The sequence below is a fragment of the Pipra filicauda genome, unplaced genomic scaffold, assembly GCF_003945595.2.
Source record: "Pipra filicauda isolate LSUMZ 115617 unplaced genomic scaffold, ASM394559v2 scaffold719_size241573_pilon, whole genome shotgun sequence".
NCBI classification, from domain to species: domain Eukaryota; kingdom Metazoa; phylum Chordata; class Aves; order Passeriformes; family Pipridae; genus Pipra; species Pipra filicauda.
In genome coordinates, this window is record NW_024104886.1 from 140528 (window position 1) to 160942 (window position 20415).

At 61.2% G+C, this 20415-nt stretch overlaps 5 protein-coding genes across 5 annotated transcripts; 1 reads left to right on the forward strand and 4 right to left on the reverse strand.

Moving 5' to 3' along the window:
* The first annotated feature begins 91 nt into the window (after positions 1–91).
* On the forward strand, positions 92–4845 carry PRPF19 (pre-mRNA processing factor 19). The gene is made up of 16 exons (XM_039389223.1): positions 92–116; positions 431–601; positions 1572–1648; positions 1730–1871; positions 1957–2030; positions 2143–2205; positions 2279–2320; positions 2404–2478; positions 2604–2679; positions 2870–2979; positions 3119–3274; positions 3361–3430; positions 3583–3668; positions 3888–4058; positions 4171–4276; positions 4370–4845. Exons 1-16 carry the CDS (start codon positions 92–94, stop codon positions 4465–4467), a joined length of 1542 nt encoding a protein of 513 aa, XP_039245157.1. The 3' UTR covers positions 4468–4845.
* Positions 4846–4992: 147 nt separating this feature from the next.
* Positions 4993–9808, reverse strand: ZP1 (zona pellucida glycoprotein 1). Its single transcript, XM_027739657.2, has 12 exons — positions 9649–9808; positions 9334–9455; positions 7880–9221; positions 7393–7536; positions 7133–7317; positions 6440–6537; positions 6109–6236; positions 5842–6031; positions 5614–5764; positions 5316–5400; positions 5131–5235; positions 4993–5052 (listed from the first exon to the last, which is right to left on the reverse strand). Exons 1-11 carry the CDS (start codon positions 9806–9808, stop codon positions 5135–5137), a joined length of 2706 nt encoding a protein of 901 aa, XP_027595458.2. The 3' UTR covers positions 4993–5052; positions 5131–5134.
* Positions 9809–11370: 1562 nt separating this feature from the next.
* LOC113997657 (acyl-coenzyme A amino acid N-acyltransferase 2-like) lies at positions 11371–14358 on the reverse strand. The gene is made up of 3 exons (XM_027739681.2): positions 13780–14358; positions 12866–13068; positions 11371–12062 (listed from the first exon to the last, which is right to left on the reverse strand). Exons 1-3 carry the CDS (start codon positions 14240–14242, stop codon positions 11475–11477), a joined length of 1254 nt encoding a protein of 417 aa, XP_027595482.2. The 5' UTR covers positions 14243–14358; the 3' UTR covers positions 11371–11474.
* Positions 14359–16274: 1916 nt separating this feature from the next.
* Positions 16275–17878, reverse strand: CCDC86 (coiled-coil domain containing 86). Its single transcript, XM_027739682.2, has 4 exons — positions 17680–17878; positions 17192–17321; positions 16793–16867; positions 16275–16650 (listed from the first exon to the last, which is right to left on the reverse strand). The coding sequence occupies exons 1-4, from the start codon at positions 17874–17876 to the stop codon at positions 16531–16533; spliced, it is 522 nt and encodes a 173-aa protein (XP_027595483.2). The 5' UTR covers positions 17877–17878; the 3' UTR covers positions 16275–16530.
* Positions 17879–18144: 266 nt separating this feature from the next.
* Positions 18145–20415, reverse strand: LOC113997640 (membrane-spanning 4-domains subfamily A member 15-like). Its single transcript, XM_027739653.2, has 6 exons — positions 20245–20415; positions 19983–20102; positions 19734–19790; positions 19024–19179; positions 18438–18557; positions 18145–18303 (listed from the first exon to the last, which is right to left on the reverse strand). Exons 1-6 carry the CDS (start codon positions 20413–20415, stop codon positions 18295–18297), a joined length of 633 nt encoding a protein of 210 aa, XP_027595454.1. The 3' UTR covers positions 18145–18294.

Genomic DNA, 20415 nt, shown 5'->3' on the forward strand with positions numbered 1-20415 from the left:
GGGTTCCTAGGCAGGGGGGGCACTGGTTTATGGGGTTTCTAGGCTCGAGTATTGCTGGGAGGGGAGTTACCGGGACAGGGGTGAGCAGTTTATGGGGTCGCTGGAGGGAGTCACCAGTTTGTGGGGTTCCTGGGCAGGGGATCACTGGTTTATGGGGTTCCTAGGCAGGGGGGGCACTGGTTTATGGGGTTCCCAGGCTGGGGGTCACCGGTTTATGGGGTTCCCACACCAGGAGTCACTGGGCAGGGGGTTCCCAGGCTCGAGTGTTGCTGGGAGGGGAGTTACCGGGACAGGGGTGAGCAGTTTATGGGGTCCCTCATTTGTGGGGTTCACGGCCGGGGGGTCACTGGGAGGGGTGTCACGAGTCTGTGGGGTCAGCGGGTGGGATTTTCCCGGGCTCTGGGGCAGGCAGGGTCCCCAGGGCCCTGAGCCCCGTTCCCGTGGCCCCCAGTCTCCAACGAGGTGCCGGAGCACCCGTGCGTGTCGCCCGTGTCCAACCACGTGTACGAGCGGCGGCTGATCGAGAAGTACATCGCCGAGAACGGCACCGACCCCGTCAACAACCAGCCCCTGGCCGAGGAGCAGCTCATCGACATCAAAGGTGCCCGGCAGCGCCAGCCCCGCCTGGGAACTGCCTGGGAATCGGGCGCGGGAGGGGATTTCCCCAGGGACGGGAGATTTGGCGAGGGGGGATTGGAGCACAGGGATCCTGAGGACGTGGATGGCCCCTTTCTTTGCCGTGGCTTGTGCGGCTGGGAAGGGTTTTCCTGAGGGATGGGGGAGTCTGGGGAGGTGGGAATGGAGCTGAGGACAGGAATGACCCCTTTCCTTCCCCAATGCCCAGTGTGGCTTGGGAGATAGGAAAAGGTTTTCCTGAGGGATGGGGGAGTCTGGGGAGGTGGGATTGGAGCACGGGGATCCAAAGGGATCCTGAGGACAGGAATGACCCCTTTCCTTGCCACTTGCCCAGTGTGGCTTGTGGGGCTAGGAAAGGTTTTCCTGAGGGATGGGGGAGTCTGGGGAGGTGGGAATGGAGCACAGGGATCCAAAGGGAAAGTGAGGACAGAGATGATCCCTTTGCTTGCCAGTTGCACAGTGTGGCTTGTGGGGCTGGGAAGGGTTTTCCTGAGGAATGGGGGAGTCTGGGGAGGTGGAAATGGAGCTGAGGGCAGGAATGACCCCTTTCCTTGCCCATTGCCCAGCGTGGCTTAGGAGATAGGAAAAGGTTTTCCTGAGGGGTGGGAGATTTGGTGAGATGAGGTTTGAGCACAGGGATCCAAAGAGACCCTGAGGACATGGATGACCCCTTTCCTTGCCAGTCGCCCAGTGTGGCTTGTGGGGCTGGGAAAGGTTTTCCTGAGGGATGAGGGAGTCTGGGGAGGTGGGAATGGAGCACAGGAATCCAAAGGGATCCTGAGGACAGAGATGATCCCTTTGCTTACCAGTCGCCCACTGTGGCTTATGGGACTTGGAAAGGTTTTCCTGAGGGATGGGGGAGTCTGGGGAGGTGGGAACAGAGCACAGGGATCCAAAGGGCTCCTGAGGACACAGAGGACCCCTTTCCTTGCCAGTTGCCCACCCGATCCGCCCCAAGCCTCCCTCGGCCACCAGCATCCCGGCCATCCTGAAGGCGCTGCAGGACGAGTGGGTAAGCCGCGGGCCCGTTCCCGGTGGGATGTGGGGCGGGATGGCGCGTCCCCCCCCGGGCTGACCCCGTGCCGTCCCGCAGGACGCCGTGATGCTGCACAGCTTCACGCTGCGGCAGCAGCTGCAGACCACGCGCCAGGAGCTGTCCCACGCGCTGTACCAGCACGACGCCGCCTGCCGCGTCATCGCCCGCCTCACCAAGGAGGTCACGGCCGCCAGGGAAGGTGAGCCAGGGAAGGGAGCTGGGGAGGGGCGCTGGGGACGGCTCCGTGCCCGCTCCCCCCGCCCCAACTCGCGGTGTCCCCGCAGCTCTGGCCACCCTGAAGCCCCAGGCCGGGCTCATCGTGCCCCAGGCGGTGCCGTCGGCGCAGCCCAACGTGGCGGTGAGTCCCTGCTCCCCAGCCCGGTCGTTCCCGGCCCCTTTCCTGCTTGTTCCCGCTGCCAAATCCCTCCTCTGGGGGTCCCCCTCCACCCCTGTTTCTGTGTCCCGCCCAGGGTGCCGGGGAGGCCATGGATTTGGGAGAGCTGGCGGGAATGACCCCGGAGATCATCCAGAAGGTAAGGGCTGCTCCGTGTGGCCTGTTCTCCCGTGGAATTCCCGACCTGTGCCAACCCTCCCTTTGTTTTCCAGCTCCAAGACAAGGCCACGGTGCTGACCACGGAGCGTAAGAAGGTGAGTGACCCCATCCAGACATTCTATGGGAGCTGGGATATGCTGTGCTCCAAGAGGGGCTGATGTTTATCCCTGTTTTCCAGAGGGGCAAGACCGTCCCCGAGGAGCTGGTGAAGCCGGAGGAGCTCAGCAAGTACCGGCAGGTCGCATCCCATGTGGTGAGTGCCAGGATGGGAAAAGGCTGGAAAACTGGGAGCTGGGAATCCCTTGAGGTTTCTGGATTCCTTCTGGGAGCGTTTTCCTGCTTGTGGTATTTAATCTGAGGGTCTCCTGCCTCGCACAGGGGCTGCACAGCGCCAGCATCCCGGGAATTCTGGCCTTGGATCTGTGTCCTTCCGACACCAACAAGATCCTCACCGGTAAGGCAGGAATGCGGCTGCCTGGGATGGGATCTCTGTGCTTTTGGGAATGCAGGATGGGACCACGGGGTGAAGGACTCCCTCCCCTCACGGCAAAGCTGCTGAGGGTGGGATTTCCCAGGAAAAGCGGGTGGATTTGGAGTTGTTGGCCCCACACTCCCATCCCAGCGCTTCCCGCTTGGTTTTCCAGGTGGGGCGGATAAAAACGTCATCGTGTTCGACAAGAGCTCGGAGCAGATCCTGGCCACACTCAAGGGACACACCAAGAAGGTCACCAGCGTCGTCTTCCACCCATCCCAGGTGCCTGCAGCCTCTCCCCTCACGGCCAGGATTCCTCAAGTTTGCGTTTCAGGACCCTTTTTCTCCGGAATCTCCAGCTGGGAGCTCTGGGGGAGGTGAATCCTGCCCGCGTTGACCTTCCCGTGTGGTCCCTGTTTAGGAGTTGGTGTTCTCAGCTTCTCCCGACGCCACGATCCGGATCTGGTCCGTTCCCAACGCCTCCTGTGTCCAGGTGGTCCGTGCCCACGAGGGCTCCGTGACCGGGCTCAGCCTCCACGCCACCGGAGATTACCTGCTCAGCTCCTCGGATGACCAGGTGGGACACATCCCATCCCATCCCACGGATCCCACCCGTGCTTCCCACTGCTCCGGAGCCAATGCTTCTCCTGTTTTTTTTCCCAGTACTGGGCTTTCTCGGATATCCAGACAGGCCGTGTCCTCACCAAGGTGACGGATGAGAGCTCTGGCTGTGGTAAGGATTAGGGATGAGTTATCCCCATCCCGGGGGTCTCTGGGCTCCTGGAGCTCTGGACAACTCGTTTGGGGGGCAGGGGTCTTGCTGTCCTTGAGTCTTCCCAACCCTCCTGATTATTCCCAACCCCGAGTGTCCCCGTGTCTCTCCAGCTCTCACCTGTGCCCAGTTCCACCCGGACGGGCTCATTTTTGGGACGGGAACGATGGATTCGCAAATCAAGATCTGGGATCTGAAGGTAGGGCTGGCCCTGATGGGAACACGGGGGAGTCCAAGGAGTGGGACTTTGGGGAACGTTTTAGGAAGTTTCCTCCGAAAACCCCCAATTTCAGTGGTGACACTGTAACCATGGTTGGGGTTATCCCGAGAAGATCCGTTCATCCCCTTAACTCCAGAGCGGAACGATGGCATGTTCCCGCACTGTGATTCCCTGTCTAACCAACCCCCTCATCCCTAGGAACGCACCAACGTGGCCAACTTCCCGGGGCACTCCGGGCCCATCACCAGCATCGCCTTCTCCGAGAACGGATATTACCTGGCCACGGCTGCCGACGACTCCTCCGTCAAACTCTGGGATCTGCGGAAGCTCAAGAACTTCAAGACGCTGCAGCTGGACAACAACTTCGAGGTGGGTGTGGGGGTGTGTGTGTGATAGCACCTTCCCCCCTCGAAAATGGGGCCAGCGTCCCAAAAATGCCTTGGGAGCTTTCCCGACGCCCCGTTCCGCTTCCCCTCCGCAGGTGAAATCCCTGATTTTCGACCAGAGCGGGACCTACCTGGCGCTGGGTGGGACCGACGTCCAGATCTACATCTGCAAGCAGTGGACGGAGATCCTGCACTTCACAGGTGAGGGGCTGGGGTGCTGGAGGTGGGCTGGGATCCGTGGGAACCAGGGAGCCGTGAATGTTTTCCACCTGGGAATGTTTTTCCACCCCCCAGAGCACAGTGGCCTGACCACGGGAGTGGCCTTTGGCCACCACGCCAAGTTCATCGCGTCCACGGGGATGGACCGGAGCCTCAAGTTCTACAGCCTGTAATCCCGGGATCCTGCCGGGATTGGGGGTGGGAGGGGGGTGGGAATATCCGTATGGGATTATCCAAGTGGGAATGCCCCGGTGGGATTATCGAGCTCCCCTGTCATAGCTGTTAGTGCAAGGGGGAAGTCGGGCGGCGTCTTCCCCGCACTCCGTGAATTTGCTGTTTAGGGTTTTTTTTTCTCCCCTAATTCGTTGTGTTTTCCGCCTTTAGAATTGTTTTGTGCTTGTAACTGATGTGAACCCCCGCCCCTCCCCAGCCCTTGCGCTCCTGGAATTTGGAGGCCGGGATGCGTGGAAGGAGGGAAGGGAACGTGCAGACTTTTGTATGCAGTTACTTAGTTTCAGTATGGAAATAAAGGATTATTCCCTGTCATCCCATTGGGAAAGGGTTCCACTCCTGTAAAGGGTTTGGTGGGTAGCAGCATAGGATTTGGGGGGCTGGGGGTGTTTCCAGCTTGGGAATAGGGATAAAGGGTCCCCTTTCTTCCCCCTCCCAGGATAAACCACCCCTAGAGCTGTGATTTGCACTGGTTTATTTTTCCAGCTTTCCCAGAGAAATCCAGCAGTGTTGGGTGGAGGCAGGAGCTGTGAAGAGGAGATGAGTTAGAGGGATGAAGGGTTGTTTTGGGATGAAGGGGTTTTCAGGGAGCAGAGGGCACTCACCTCCTCACCCTCTCTTGGAAACCTTGGGAAAGACAACGCATCCCTGGGATGTGACTGTTCCCATTCCATCGCCCATCCTGCTGTTCCCCAGAGACCGACGTGCTCCTGGTGGGAACAGAGCATTGGGGTGGGAAAAGGGGGGCACACGGAGGGACCCCTAAATCTCAGGAAGCTCCTGGACTTACGTGAGGTGGCTCCCAGCTGGCAGGAGGGGCGGCACGGCTCCGGCTGGGCCAGGTGGCACACGGAGGCACTGCAGGAAATGTACACCTGGGAAACACAGGTGGGCTGGGATCAGCTGGAGACCCCTGGAAAGGGGCTCCAGGACTCAGGGAGACCCCCAAAAAGTGGATTCAAGCTTTGGGGAAGCCCCATAAAGGGACTCTCAGCCTTGAGGAAGCACCAACAAGGGGAGTTCAGAGCTGGGATGGATTTGGGATGAGGTTATTCCCAACACTGGGACGCCCCAAATGCACAACCCACCTCTCCCTCCATCACGGCCATCCCGGGAGGCTCCACAAAGGTGAAGGTGGAGATGACAAACCGCTGGTAGTGGCTTGGGAACGGCAGCTCCGGAGAGGCCGGACCCACCGGCACCATCCGTGTCCGGTAATTGTCCCCCTGGAAGGGACACCTGGACGGGCAACAAAGACCCTCCGTGGGCACCATCCATCCACCCTCACCTCCATCCCCCCGTCCCACTCCGCTCACCCGTCCACCAGGATGGGCCACTGGGGCTGGGAGGCGGCGCTGGAGCTGGGAGAGGCCCAGCACTGGTGGAGCACCAGCACCAGGTTGGGATCCGTCTTCTGGAGCAGCCGGACTTCCACGAAAATGGGGTCCCGGAGCACCCTCACCAAGGGGAAGTCGCCCACGGGGTGGTAGGAGCTGTAGGATTCATCTGTGGGAATGTTGGGAGGGGTTGAGCGGGATGGGGAGCGGGGTTGGGAGCGGGGTAGGAAGCCGGGAATCGCTCACCGGTGGCAATCCGGAGCTCGAGCCCCAGCGGTCCCGGCATTGCCAACGGAGCGGCCGTGGGGGGCACAGCCACCTCCATTCCCAAGGGAAGGAGGTCGCTGGCGTTGTAGATGCACCGAGCCTGGAGACTGGGAAGGGGCAGAGGAAGTTGGAAGACTCCCAAATCCTCCATCCGCCCCTTCCGGCATCACCTCTCCCAGCCCAGACTGGGGGGGAAAGCTGGGAATTTGGCAGGAGCGAGGATTGGGTTGATCCTGGGGTGGGAGGGCAGGACGGGCTTTCCAAAGGGGAATCCTGGCTCTGTGTCCGGCTTTTCCCGCCTTTCCCTTACATGTAGACACTGTCCCGGGTGACGAAGCCGCGGGAGGATCCCTGGACATCGATGGTGGAGATCAGCTGGTTCTCGTAGATCAGCCGGTCCTCGATCACCTGGAGGGGACACGGGAACAGGGAACATCCTGGGGGATCCACGGATCAGGCTCTGAGACAGGAGGCAGCGTGTGGGTGAGTTCTTTATACTTAAGTGGGTTATGGAGCTGGGAGCATCCCGGGGGATACATGGATCAGGGTTTGAGATAGGAGGGAGTGTGGATGAGGTCTTTATCCTGAAGTGGGTTATGGAGCTGGGAGCATCCTGGGGGATACATGGATTGGGGTTTGAGGCACGAGGCTCTTTATCCTGAAGTGGGTTATGGAGCTGGGAGCATCTTGGAGTTCAGATGGATCAGGGTTTGAGGCACGAGGCAGAGAATAGATGAATTCCTTATCCTGACATGGTTTTTAGAGAAAAACATGGAAACGTGGAGCTGTGAGCATTCCGGGGGATTCATGGATGAGGGTTTGAGGCACGAGGCAGAGCGTAGGTGAATTCTTTGCCCTGAGGTTGAGTTATGGAGCTGGGAGCATCCAGAGGGATAAATGGGTCAGGGACTGAGGCACGAGGTGGAGGCTGGGTGAGCTCTCTGTCCCGAGTGTTTCCCAGCCCTCTCCCATCCCCGGGGGCGCTCCGGGGGTCTCCCGGTACCTGCACGGTGGTCCCGCAGCGCGTGACCGGGAAGCGGAACATGACGGAGCTCTCGGTGACGCGGAAAGGCTCACACCCCGCCTGGCTGCCGGCCAGCCGGACGCTGTCCAGGTTGTAGGGCTGCACGGCCATTCCCCGCGGGACCACCAGGATAAACTGCCCCTCCCGCAGGCACTGCACGGTGGCTGCGGCGCCGCGGAGACATTCCATCACCCTGGTGCCCTGGGGATTCCCGGCATGCCCCTCCCCGAGTGCCCTACCCGTGTTCCCGTAGTAGCAGGGCGTGGCACGATCCGTGTCGTCGTAGCAGCATCCCGCCTGGATGCACCCGTCCCGTCCCTGCGGAGCCACGCACGGCATCCGGCCCACCGGCACCTGGCACTGCTCCCGCGTCAGCTGCATTCCTGAGGGTGGGAAGAGATCAGAGCTCCTCCTCGGGAACTCCCCCCTCACAAAGTCCCCCTGGCGTGGAATTGTTGGGTTGGAAAAGCCCTCTAAGGTCACGGAGTCCGGCTGTTCCTGCAGGAATGCCGAGGCCACCACATCCCCAAGTGCCACAGCCACGTGTTTTTGGGACGCTTCCAGGCGTGCTGTCCAGGACTGCATAACCCTTACCGTGGAAAATTTTCCCTGATATGCAGCCCAAACCTCCCCCTGGCACAACTTGAGGCCAGTTCCTCTTATCCCAGCCCCTTGTCCGGCCTCAGATCCAGGGCTGCATCCCTTCATCCCGCTTTTCCGCCATACCTGCCCCTCCCGAAGGGTAGAAGAGTGCCGTGGGCTGGAGCGGATTGTGGATCCCGGGATGCAGCAATCCAGGCTGGAGTCCAGGGCTGATCAAACCCGGCCAGGATGAGAGTCCCGGGCGCACTAAAGCCGGACTGGGATGGCCGGGATGGATCAACTCAGTGTGGCTCGGGAGCCCAGTTTGGGAGCTGGAGGCAAAACCAGGCTGAGCCATTCCTGGCTGGTTTGGGAGCGGAGATCCTGGGCGCAGGAATCCTGCTGGAGGGTGAGCACCAGCAGGGGTCAAGCCAGGTGAGTTTTGGGATGCAGACCCTGGACGAGGCTCTGGCTGGGTCTGACTCCCGGGATGCACCGGACTGGGAGGATTTTGGAATACAAACCCTGGGCGAAGGCCTGGTTGATTTTGATTCCCAGAATACACTGAACTGGGAGAATTTTGGGATGCAGACCCTGGGCGAGGCCCTGGCTGGGTCTGACTCCCAGGATGCACTGGACTGGGAGGATTTTGGAATACAAACCCTGGACGAAGGCCTGGTTGATTTTGACTCCCAGAATACACTGAACTGGGAGAATTTTGGGATACGAGCCCTGGGCGAAGCCCTGACGGGGTCTGACTCCCGGAATGCACCGGACTGGGAGAATTTTGGGATACAGGTCCTGGGCGAAGTTGATTTTGACCCCAGAGATTCACCAGACTGGGATGGTTTGGGAATACAAACCCCGGGCGAAGCCCTGGTTGAGTCTGACTCCCGGGATTCACCCAACTGGGAGAGTTTTGGGATGCCAGCCCTGGGCGAAGCCCTGGCTGGGCCTGACTCCCGGGATTCACTGAACTGGGAGAGTTTTGGGATACAAACTCTGGGCGAAGGCCTGGCCAAGTTTGACCCCCGGGAAGCCTCCAACTGGGAGGATTTTGGGATCCAAGCCCTGGCTGGGTCTGACCCCCAGGGCGGAGGGGCTGCACTCCCGGGTGATTGAAGCCTCCCTGGATATTGGAGATGGGACGAATCCCAGTAGACTCGGATGGAAGCCCTGGGCGAACTGGGTTGGACTGGGGCGGAATCCCGGGAAGCACCGAGCTGGGCCCATTCTGTGCCACAGTGTGAAGCTGCTCCGAGTGGGTGTGGGATCCTGCCAGGGTGAGGGAGGACTGGGAGACATGGTGCTGGAGACCAGTGTGGGAGACCAGGATTCCGCTATCCCGGCCCCGCTCCGGGATGCCGTCCAGGAGCGTCTCGTAGCCACCCGGCTTCGGGCAGGTGATGTTGACCTCGGAGGAGGTGAGCAGGATCCCGCTGGGAAGCAGCTCCTCCAGCTGCACCCTCAGGACGTAGCGGTTCCCCTGCAGTGGGATATGAGGGATAGTCACCTCCATTCCACCAGGAAGGGGCAGGGGAAGGGATGGGAATGTCATCTGGAGCAGGAAGGGGCAGGGGAAGGGGTGGGAATGTCACCTGGAGCAGGACGTGGCAGCCCTTGTATCCGGAGGAGAAGATGACAGATCCATCCTCCCCGGAGTTGAGCCGGTGGAGGCAGATGGAGCAGTTGGCCACGTCAAAGCGGGTCCCAAACTCGTCTGGTGGGACACCATGGACACAGGGAAGTGACACATCCGGGTGCCGGGATGCTCCCGAGGGGGGTGGGCGCACAGAAACCCCCCCCGAGCAGCACCTGCCCCTCGTTCAATCCATTGGGTTTATCCCATGGAAAAACTCGGGTTTCAGGGATCCGGCACCCCAAGGGGGTCCAGGGGTTCTTCCCACACTCACCCAGGACCTTGAAGCGGACGGAGCGGCCGTGGGACGGGAATACCAGGAGCTGCATTCCCAGCTCTCCGCAGGTGTAGCGGTGCCGCAGGAACGACACGGTGGCCCTGGGCCACAGGGCCAGGAGGAAGAGGAGCAGGAGGAAGGAGCAGCTCCGTCCCATGGTGGGGTGAGCCGGGCGGCACACGGGGCTTTCCCACACGGATTTATATCCGGAGGGGATCAGCTGACCGGGTGGGATGAGCTCTGCCCAGGGCTCCTCGCTCCCGTGCCGACGGCGACCTCGGTGCCCTGGCCCTGTGGTCACCTCCCGTGGCCGTGTCACGGTGACCCGGGACAAACCGAGCTTATCCCACGCTTGGAAAACTCTCCCGGTGGATGCCCAGCTCGATCCAGGAGGGAAGAAAAGGTGGCGTGTGCCCTGATTCCTGCTTGCCACAGGTAACATCCGGACATGCCGTTCCCGTGGGACTGGGATCCTGCACAGGGGCTGGGGGACACGGTGGCACAGCCCCGGTGGTCTCCGGGGCACTAGGACTGGGAATTTGCCACTGGCAGTGCCACAAGGAATGCAAAGTCCTCCGTGGGGCACTTTGTGCGTTCCCTCTGCCTCCCTTTCCAGAACTTTCCCTTCCGGGATTTCTCTTTACTGCAGATTAAACTAAGTCACCCTCCGGCCCTTCCCAGAGTGACAGGCACAGCCATTCCCTGTTCCCTGCCCTGGGGTGGGAATGGGACCATGCCAGCTCCCAGAGGCACTGGGATCCTGGTGGGAAGGTGTGTGGGACTGGGGGGGCTGGATGTGATCCCCTAAAACCGCATCAGGAAGCGATGGCAGATGTATATGGCCGATATATGTTCTAGATGTGTCTGATAGGTGTCCTATATTTATCCAACATATATCTGATAGGTGTCCCATATAAATCCAATACATGTCTGACCTATGCCTGATAAATGTGTTATATCTATGTCCAATATATCTGATATATGTCCTATATGTACTCTCTATACATCCTATATATGTGTCCTATATCTGTCCTATATCTATGCGTGTGTACTATATCTATGTCCCATAGATGTCCTAAATATATATGCCCTATAGATGTCCTATATATATCCTATATGTATGTCCATATATGTCCCATATATATCCTATATATATACATCTGTGTCCTCTTTATATCCTATATATATGTCCATATATATCCCATATATATCCCATATATGTCTGTCCATCTGTGTCCTCTTTATATCCTATATATGTGTCCATATATATCCCATATATATCCCATATATGTCTGTCCATCTGTGTCCTCTTTATATCCTATATATGTGTCCATATATATCCCATATATATCCCATATATGTCTGTCCATCTGTGTCCTCTTTATATCCTGTATATATGTCCATATATATCCCATATATGTCTGTCCATCTGTGTCCTCTTTATATCCTGTATATATGTCCATATATATCCCAATATATCCCATATATGTCTGTCCATCTGTGTCCTCTTTATATCCTGTATATGTGTCCATATATATCCCAATATATCCCATATATGTCTGTCCATCTGTGTCCTCTTTATATCCTATATATGTGTCCATATATATCCCAATATATCCCATATATGTCTGTCCATCTGTGTATCCTCTTTATATCCTGTATATATGTCCATATATATCCCATATATATGTCCTACAGATGTCCTATGTATATCCCATATATGCCCCACACAGCTCCCCCAGAAGCACAACCAGGATCCAGCAGGTGCCACTTTATTCCCGTCGGTGCCGATCCCGGTATTCCCGACCCCCTTTCCCGCTCCCTCACAGCTTCGCGGTGGCGGCCGGGCCCAGCTGCTGCTCCAGGAACCGGACGATCTCGTGCCAGGAGTGTTCCTGGGCGCGGGCGTGGGGCTGGGGCTCCCCCCCCCACACCACGGGCCGGGGGGAGCTGCGGATGCAGGAGACGCTGCACAGGGGGGAGCCGGGCGGCTCGATGAGGTGCCCGGCGCCGGGATACGACAGGATCCGCCCGCTCTCCGGGGGCATCCGCGCCAGGGCCAGCTGGGCGAACAGCTTGCTGTTGAAGCTCCGGTCGGCCTCTCCCACCACGAAGAGCACCTTCCCGCGGACGTTCTCCACCAGGATGGCCGAGGCGCGGTAGGCGGGGTCGCGGGGGTCGGCGAAGACGGCCGAGTTGTCCAGGGCTCCCGCCTCGGTGAGGAGGACGCGCTCCACGCGGTAGGGGATGGGCGGGATGCGCAGGTCCTTGTAGACCAGCGGGGTGCCGTGGAGGAAGGCCGTGCCGTTGATCCACACCGTGGCCACCACCTGCGGCAGGAAGCTGGCCAGGGCCAGGGCCACCTCCGCGCCCTTGGAGACGCCCACCACGCCCAGGCCGGGGCCTCGCACCTGGAGAGGGGGACACGGAGCCGGGCGGGAGGTGGGTGGCACCGGGGTGTTCCCAGCCGTGGGGAGAACACCCTCGCTGGGATGTTCCCGGCAGCCAGGATGTTCCTCGCTTGCCAGGACATCTCTGGGACAGCAGTGGAACACCCCTGGGCACCAGGACAAGGATATCTTCGTGGGATGTCCCTGGTCCCCTGGACTTCCTGCTCACTGGGATGCCCTCGGTCCCTGGGATATTCCCAGTGCTCAGGACAACCCCTGGGGCATTACTGGGACATCCCTGGTTGCCGGGACATGTCCCTGGTCCCCTGGACTTCCTGCTCACTGGGATGCCCTCGGTCCCTGGGATATTCCCAGTGCTCAGGACAACCCCTGGGGCATTACTGGGACATCCCTGGTTGCCGGGACATTCCTGGGAAATCAGTGGGATGGCCCTGGTCACCTGGGATGCCACCAGCCCCTGGGATATCCATGGTGTTCAGCACAGTCCTGGGACATCCCTGGTCACCTGGACATCCCTGGGATATTCCTGGGAAATCACTGGGATGGCCCTGGTTACTTGGGATGCCACCAGCCCCTGGGATATCCCCGGTGTTCAACACAATCCTGGGACATCCCTGGTCACCTGGACATCCCTGGGACATCCATGGTCACACATGGATGTCCTGCTCACCAGGATGCCCCCAGTCCCCAGGACATTCCTGGGACATCCCTGGGACATCCCTGGTCACATGGATATCCCACTGCCCAGGTTGCCCCAGGACATCCCGGCTCACAGATTCTCCTCTCCATGCTCCAGGACTCACCTTGGGATGCTGGAGGAGGAAATCCGCCGCCTCCTCGAAGTATTCCAGGTCGAACTGGGCCAGGACTTGGGGCAGGTCGTCGTAGGCGAAGAAGGCGAGGGCCAGGACGGCAAAGCCCCGGCTGGCCAGGAGTCCCGCCCGGAATTCGATCAGCCCCCCGGCGCCTCCAAACATGTCAATCACCCCCGGGAAGGGTCCTGGACCTGCGGGAAGACGGAGAATGTCAGGGACGAGGAGCCACCGTCCTGCATCCTCGGGATTACAAGGTTGGGCATCCTGGGGTGCAAGGTTGGGTATCCCGGGAGTCCTGAGGTTTGGTGTCCTAGGGGTCACAAGTTTCAGTATCCCGGGTGTCACAAGGCTGAGCATTCCAGGGATCCCAAGACTGGGCATTCTGTGGGTCCTGAGGCCGGGTCCTGATGTTTGTTGTCCCAGGGATCCCAAGGCTGGGTATCCCAGGGGTTCTGAGGTTGGGCGTCCTGGGGGTCCCAATGTTTGTTATCCCAGGGGTGCCAATGCTGGACATCCTGGGCGTCCTGAGGTTTGGCAACCCAGGGATCCCAAGGTTTTGGCATCCCACAGGTCCTGAGAATGGGCATCCTGCGGGTCCCGAGGTTTGACATCCCAGGGGTCCCAAGGTTTGGTATCCCAGAGGTCCTGAGGTTTGGCATCCTGGGCGTCCCTGATCTTTGTTATCCCTGGGATCCCAAGGTTCAGTATCCCGGGGTTCCCAAGGCTGGGTAACTGGGGGTCCTGATGTTTGATATCCCAGGGATTCCAAGGCTGGGCATCCCAAGGGTCCAGAGGTTGAGCATCTGGGGGTCCTGCTGTTCGTTATCCCAGGGGCTCCAGGGCTGGGCATCCCGGGGGTCCCGAGGCCGTGCATCCCGGGCTCCCCGCTGCACGGTGCTCACCAGGAGGCAGGAACAGGGCCCCTCGGACCCTTCCCTGGCGGACGGGCACCCGCTGCACTCCGGGCCCCACGTACCACCGCTCGGCCTCGCACCATCCCAGCGGCCGCTCCCGCGGCTCCGCGCCCAGCTGGACCCCGTCGAACACTTCCAGCCGCACCAGGAAGGGGCTCCCGGCCACGTCCCGCTTCACCAGCCGGCGGAAAAGCGTGTCGGGCTGCAGGAACCAGAAGAGCCCCATGGGCCACACGCCGGAGTAGCTGCCCCCCAGCGCGGCCTGGCTGCTGGGATCCACCTCTCCCGATCCGTCGGCGCGGAAGAAGGCGCGGGACTGGAAGCGCTCGCCCTGCTCGTCCTTGAGCCACGCGCGCAGGGTGACCAGCTGGGACGGGGACAGGCCCCGCACCCGCAGCTGCACCGGCCGGTCGGCCAGCGAGGACCGCGGCGTCACCGTCACCTCCACCATGCTGCACCTGGGAACGGGATCGGCCTGAGCGCCCCGCGGGGACTGCCGGGCCCAGGCAGGGGCTGGCGGCTGGGAGTGTCCCCAGGGATCCTCCCGGGGCTGGCAGTGTCCCCAGGGATCCTCCCGGGGCTGGCAGTGTCCCCAGGGATCCTCCCGGGGCATAACGGGCTGACACAGCGAGGTAGGTTTACGGTCCGGATAGTCCTGTTGGCATCCCTGCTTCCCTGATCATTTCCCTGCTTCCCTGTCCTCATCCCTCACTCTTTTCTGATCCTCGGCTCTCCTTCCCGATCCTCGGCCCTCCTTCCCTGTCCTCGTCCTCTCCTTCCCTGTCCTCGTCCTCTCCTTCCCTGTCCTCGTCCTCTCCTTCCCTGTCCTCGTCCTCTCCTTCCCTGTCCTCGTCCTCTCCTTCCCTGTCCTCGTCCTCTCCTTCCCTGTCCTCATCCTCTCCTTCCCTGTCCTCGTCCCTTCCTTCCCTATTCTCATCCTCACTCCCTGGATCTCATCCCTCCTTCCCTGTCCTTATCCCTCTCTCCCTGGATCTCATCCCCCCTTCTCTGTCCTCATCCCCCCTTCTCTGTCCTCATCCCCCCTTCTCTGTCTTCGTCCCCTCCTTCCCTGTCCTCGTTCCCTCCTTCCCTGTTCTCATCCCTCCCTCCCTGGATCTCATCCCCTCCCTCCCTGGATCCCATCCCCTCCTTCCCTGGTCCTTGTCCACTCCTCCTGGTCCACATCCCTCCTTCCCCAGTCCCAGTCCCCTCCTTCCCTGGTTCCTGTTCCCTCCCTAATCTCATCCCTTCTTCCCTGGTCCCTGTCCCCTCCTTCCATGCCCCCATCCCCTACTTCCCTAGTTCCCATCCCTCCTTCCCCTATCCCCACCCGCGGGCCCCAAGCCCCCCCCCACACCTTCCAGCGCCCCCAAAACTTGCCCGGCAGCAGCACCACCCCTTTTCCACGTGTCCCAGCCCCGGCATTCCCAACACCCACCGTCCCCTCTCCTTCTCCTCCTCCTGTGCCCCCCGGGGGCCGGAGCGGGGCGGGGCTCCAGCGGCTCCGAGCCCCCCCAGTCCCGAATGCTCCCTGGAATGCTGCCTGTTGCCTCTCCGGGAATGCGGAACAAGGGGGTTTGGCCGCAGTCCCGCCCTGGGAGGAGGCACCGTGTTCTCCCACATCCGTCCCACCAGGAAATCAGCCCCTGCAAGCCCCGAGGCCACGGGAATGGGCTCCCAGCTCCCCCCTCTCTTACCCCGCCGGGCAAAGGCTCTGCGGGCTCTGGAGAGGGAGAAGCCGGGATTTGAGTATTCCTTGGAAATCATTAACCCGGGAAGCAGGAGGGCAGAGGGCTGCCCATATCCTCACGCCATGCTGGCACCTGCCACGCCCCACAACTCCCGCCAGATTCCCTCCCTTTCCCTTTTCCTTGATCCTGGACGTGGGTGGGACCCCCCCTCATTCCCATTCCAAGGGGTTCTGCCCCGGGGGGGCTCCGGGCCAGCTCCCCTCAGGGCCACAAGGTTTTGTGTGTCCCCAAAATCGTCACCCCGGGATGAAGCACCGGGGACTCCCATTCCCACCCATCCCAGGGCTTCCCACTGCTTCCCACAGTCCCGTTTTCCACCCCAGTGCCCCTCTTGTTCCCCCCATCCCATTGTCTCTTTATCCCATTCCTCCCCAGGAATGCAGAAAAGGGTGTTCATGGAGCAAGAAAAACCAGGAATGTGAAGAAATCCACGTGATTTTCCCACCCTGAGCCTCTTCCTTCCACCCACCCACCCACCCCCAAGTTCCCAGCCCTTCCAATCCCCCCCAAATTCCCAGTGTTGCCTCCCCCAAAAAAGAGTGTCAAGAAGGTGTGTTCCCCTCCCATCTCTTCAGGGATGTGTCCCCTTCCTTGGGGATTGGCTCCGGGGCTCATTCCCAGCAGGAATTTGCTCTTTGGGAAGGGGGAGCCTCAGGGAATGGGGGGGCCACAAAACACTCCGATCCCAGGAGTGCCTTAGGGAAGGTCCCAGGTGGAGCCACTGGAGGCAAATCTGTCTCAGTTCATTTTTATAGGGAAAAGGCAGATTTGGGAAAGCAAAGTTCTGTTCCAGCAACATCCCAATTCCACGGGGATGGGGATCCAGCAGGTTCCTGTGGATCGTCTGTCCTGTTGTCTGTCCAACACCGAGGGTTCCCAGCAGCAATTCCTGCCCTGCAAGCCAGGGAAAACATCCCTGGAGAAGGGAGCAGGATCCATAGGAATCCCAGCTGCACGTCCCGGGCGCGGCAGGATCCCGATTCCCGCCTCATTCCGTGGCTGTGCCACGCCGGACGGGGGTTTTCTGGAGCAGGGCCAGCGTGTCCCGCTTTTCCACCCGCCGGAGCTGCTTCTTCTTGGCCCTCTTGAGCTTCAGGGGGTTCCGGATCTGGAAAACGGGGAAAAGAGGGGGGGATTTCATGGAATCCTGGACCAGGGAGAGGAACTGGAGCGCGGTCCATGGAGTCTGGACGTTGTGGGATATTCCCGGTGCTGTTCCCACCGGGGAGAGGGGACAAGTTGGGACTCACCACTTGGACAATCTCTGCTTTCCGCTCGTTTTCCAGGCGCCGCTTCAGGTTCTCCTCCCGCCGCCGCTTCTTCTCCTGCACCAAAACATTCCCTGTGGGATCCCTCCCTCCGGCATTAAACCCAAACCAGCTCCGACGTCTGCCCAAGCGTGAAATCCGTCATTCCAGTAGCTTTTCCAGCCCGGATGAGGCTTAGACTGACCCGGGGGGGTTTATTCCGAGCCGGTGAGTAGCAGCATGTGACTGGATTTGGCAGCAGCACAGGGAATTCACCATCCCAGCCGCCCTTTTCCCGGGGTTTGGCACAGCACTGGGATCAGCCACAGCTCCAAAGGCCGGGATGAGGGCAGAGACGTGGGACTGTGCATGGGAAAGGTGGGAATTCCCAGCTCTCCTTACCTCTCGCTCCCTCCGCTTCCCTTCCTCCAGCTGTCGGGCCAGATCTTGGACCAGCTTCTTTTCCTGCCTCTCCTTCATCTTCCGGGCCCAGGAGGTGCGGAGAGCCTTGTCCTGGATCATGTGGGAGAACCTGGGCGGGCACACGGGATGTGTTGGCTCCCCAGAAATCCCGGGATGCGGCCGCGGGTCCTCTCCAGAAACTCCTCAGGCCAGAATTGCATGAAACCCCCCTCAGCATCCCCTCCAAACCCACCCCTCCGCTCAGGACCACCCCAAAGTGTCCCTGTCCCCTCTGGATCCTTCCTAAGCCTATGGATACCCATGGGATAACTCCGGAGTCCCCGCACGGCCCCATGAGTGACCCCCCCCAAACCCTGCCCCCTCTGAGACCCCCCTCCGAGCTCAATCCCCCCCAAACAGCCCTGAGGGACACTAGAGCCCCTCAAAACGCCTCTCCCCCGAATTCCTGCTCCCCCCCCCGCTCCCACCTTTTCTTCCCGGGGTCTTTCCACACCCTCCCCGACTTGGGCCTGCCCCGCGGAATGGCTGCCACCGCCTCCTGCCGCTTCTTGGCGCCTTTCCGCCGCCGCCGCGCCGGGCCCGCGCCCGGGCCCGCGGCCCCGCCGGGCCCCTCGGGGGTGGCTCCCGATCCCGATCCCGGGGTCCCGCCGTTCTCCCCCTCCATGGCCCACGTGCCCGCCGCGTCGCGGGGAGATGACGTAAGAGCGCGCTCGGGGCAGGAGAGCGAAGCCGCCGGGGCTCCCCGGCCGCCATGTTTGTATCGGGCAGCACCCGCGGCGCTGAGGGGGCGGCCGCCATGTTTGTGTGGGGCGGCCGCCATGTTTGTGTGGGGCAGCGCTGCCCATCACCGGGGGGACCCCTGGACCCCCCCCAAACCCACCCGGGGCGAGACCCCCCCGCACCCCGAGGGATCCCCGGAGACACGCGTGGGATGAGATGGGGGGAGAGGCCTTTATTTGGTGCACTGGGGCGGGCAAGGGAGGCTCCGAGGCTCCGGTACCGGTGACCCCCCTCGGGGATGCGGCACCTCCGTGGGGAGGTCTGGTGGTCCTTGGAGGGCGGGGGGCGAGAGTTGTCCATCGCTACAGCGCCTGGGAAAGGAAAAACATGGAAACCCAGCTTTTGGGAGCACAGAGACGTCTCCAAGGTGGCCCAAGGAGGAGGTGGGACCAGCATTCCAGGGATTCCTAAGGAATCTGGGGGTGCATCCCGATCCCCCCCTCACCATGTGGGTGTAGCTGTGCTGCCGGGCGGCCTCGTATCCGAACGCCAGGGCCGCCACGGCCACGCAGAATTCCAGGAGGCTGAGGAGCACGAAGGTGGAATCCAGCCCGTTGCTCAGGATCTGCAGGGATGGGGAGAGAGCGGGAAGGTCCTGGAGCAGCACCGGGATCCTCTGCCCGACCGCGAGAGCAGGATGTTCTGGTCCTGAGCTGGACCCAGGAGCCTCGGACACCCCACCTGGAGACTCCATCCCAACCCAGCCGGGACCAGAAGCCTTGGACACCCCACCCGAGTGGGATCAGGAGGTTCCAACCCACCACCTGAGCAGGACCGGGATCCCTGGACACCCCACCCGGAGCCTTGGACACCCCTCCGAGTGGGATCAGGAGGTTCCAACCCACCACCTGAGCAGGACCAGGATCCCTGGACACCCCACCCGGAGCCTTGGACACCCCACCCGAGTGGGATCAGGAGGTTCCAACCCACCACCTGAGCAGGACCAGGATCCCTGGACACCCCACCTGTGCGGGACCGGGAGGCTCGTCCATCCCTCCCGGAGCCCCGTGCCCGCGGGCCGGTGTGGGTACCTTGCTGTGGTGGCTGAGGCACCATTCCGGCGGGATGTGGAGGGGCAGGCGGCGCTCGCAGCCGGGCGGGAGCCGCGTGATGGCCGTGCCGTGCACCGCGGTGGCCACCAGCGCCCCGAGGGCGACGCCCGCGTTGAGCACGCAGCAGGTCCGCACCTGTGGGGTCACCCGGGAAGGGGGACGAGGGGTCTCCCGGAACTTTTCGTCCCTGCGATCCCGGAGCGGTTCCCAAAGACCCTGAGGGTCGCCCGGACCTTCTGTCCCCCTCGTGCCAAAGTGATTTCCTGGAGGCTCCAAGGATGGCCTGGACCTGTTTTCCGCCCCCTCATCCCACAGTGACTCCAAAAGGCCCAGAAGGTCTCCCGGACCTTTTGTCCCTCTAATCCCAGAGTGGCTCCGAAAGGCCCTGAGGATTTCCTGGACTTGTCCCCGTCATCCCACAGTGACTCCAAAAGGCCTCGAGGGTCTCCTGGACCTGTATTCCCCCTCATCCCACAGTGACTCCACAAGGCCCCCGGTGTCTCCTGGAGGCCCTGAACCCCATCCTGTGCTCCAGGTAGGAAGCACTGGGTGCTTCCCTATGGGGAGACCTGCCTGGGGATCCCATGGGATGAATCTAGGCTGTGGAGGGATCCCAGCAGCTCCTGGAAGGGACATAAGGAACGGGGGGGACATGTTATCCCAGTTATCCCTCCCAGCCTGGGTCTTACCAGCACGAGGTTGTCTCTCTTTTCACTTTCCACTAGCAAAGATCCCGAGACCAGGAGCTGCTCGGAAAACAGTGGGAATGGGGGAGTCAGGGAACAGGCACCACTCCCTGTCCCCCTTCCTGGTGGGAATTGGGGTTCAGGGATGCACAAACACAGGCGGGAGGGGTCAGAGGAGACCTGGAGGCCAGGGAATATTGCCCCCAAACCTCCAGGATTCCCCGAGATTCCCAGGTGTTCATCCCAGCTTACCAGGACCCCGAGCCAGAAGAGGATCCCGCTGGCCACGGGCAGGGAAGGGTTTCCATGCTCCGACGCTGTCAGGATGATCCCGAATGAGATGTGGATGATCCCAGTGAAGATGTGGATGGTCTGGGGAAGGATGGGGGGAGAGGGATCCCAATCCCATTGTTTTGAGCTGTATCCCACCCCGGGAAGGGACTGGGGACGGGCGGAGCACCTCCAGCAGGACAATCCCTGTGGATCCCCGATCCCCAGGAACGCCGTGTCTCACCCCCAACACCTTGGGATGAGCCCTCCGGAAGCCTTGGACTGGGAGCGACGTCCTGGCGGGCGCAGCTTCCCCGGATCCCAACGCCAGCTGTGCCGCCCGCGGATCCGTGGCCGGGATCACCTCCGTGATGATCCTCACGCCGCCGGATTCCGTCACCGTGGTGGCCGCCAT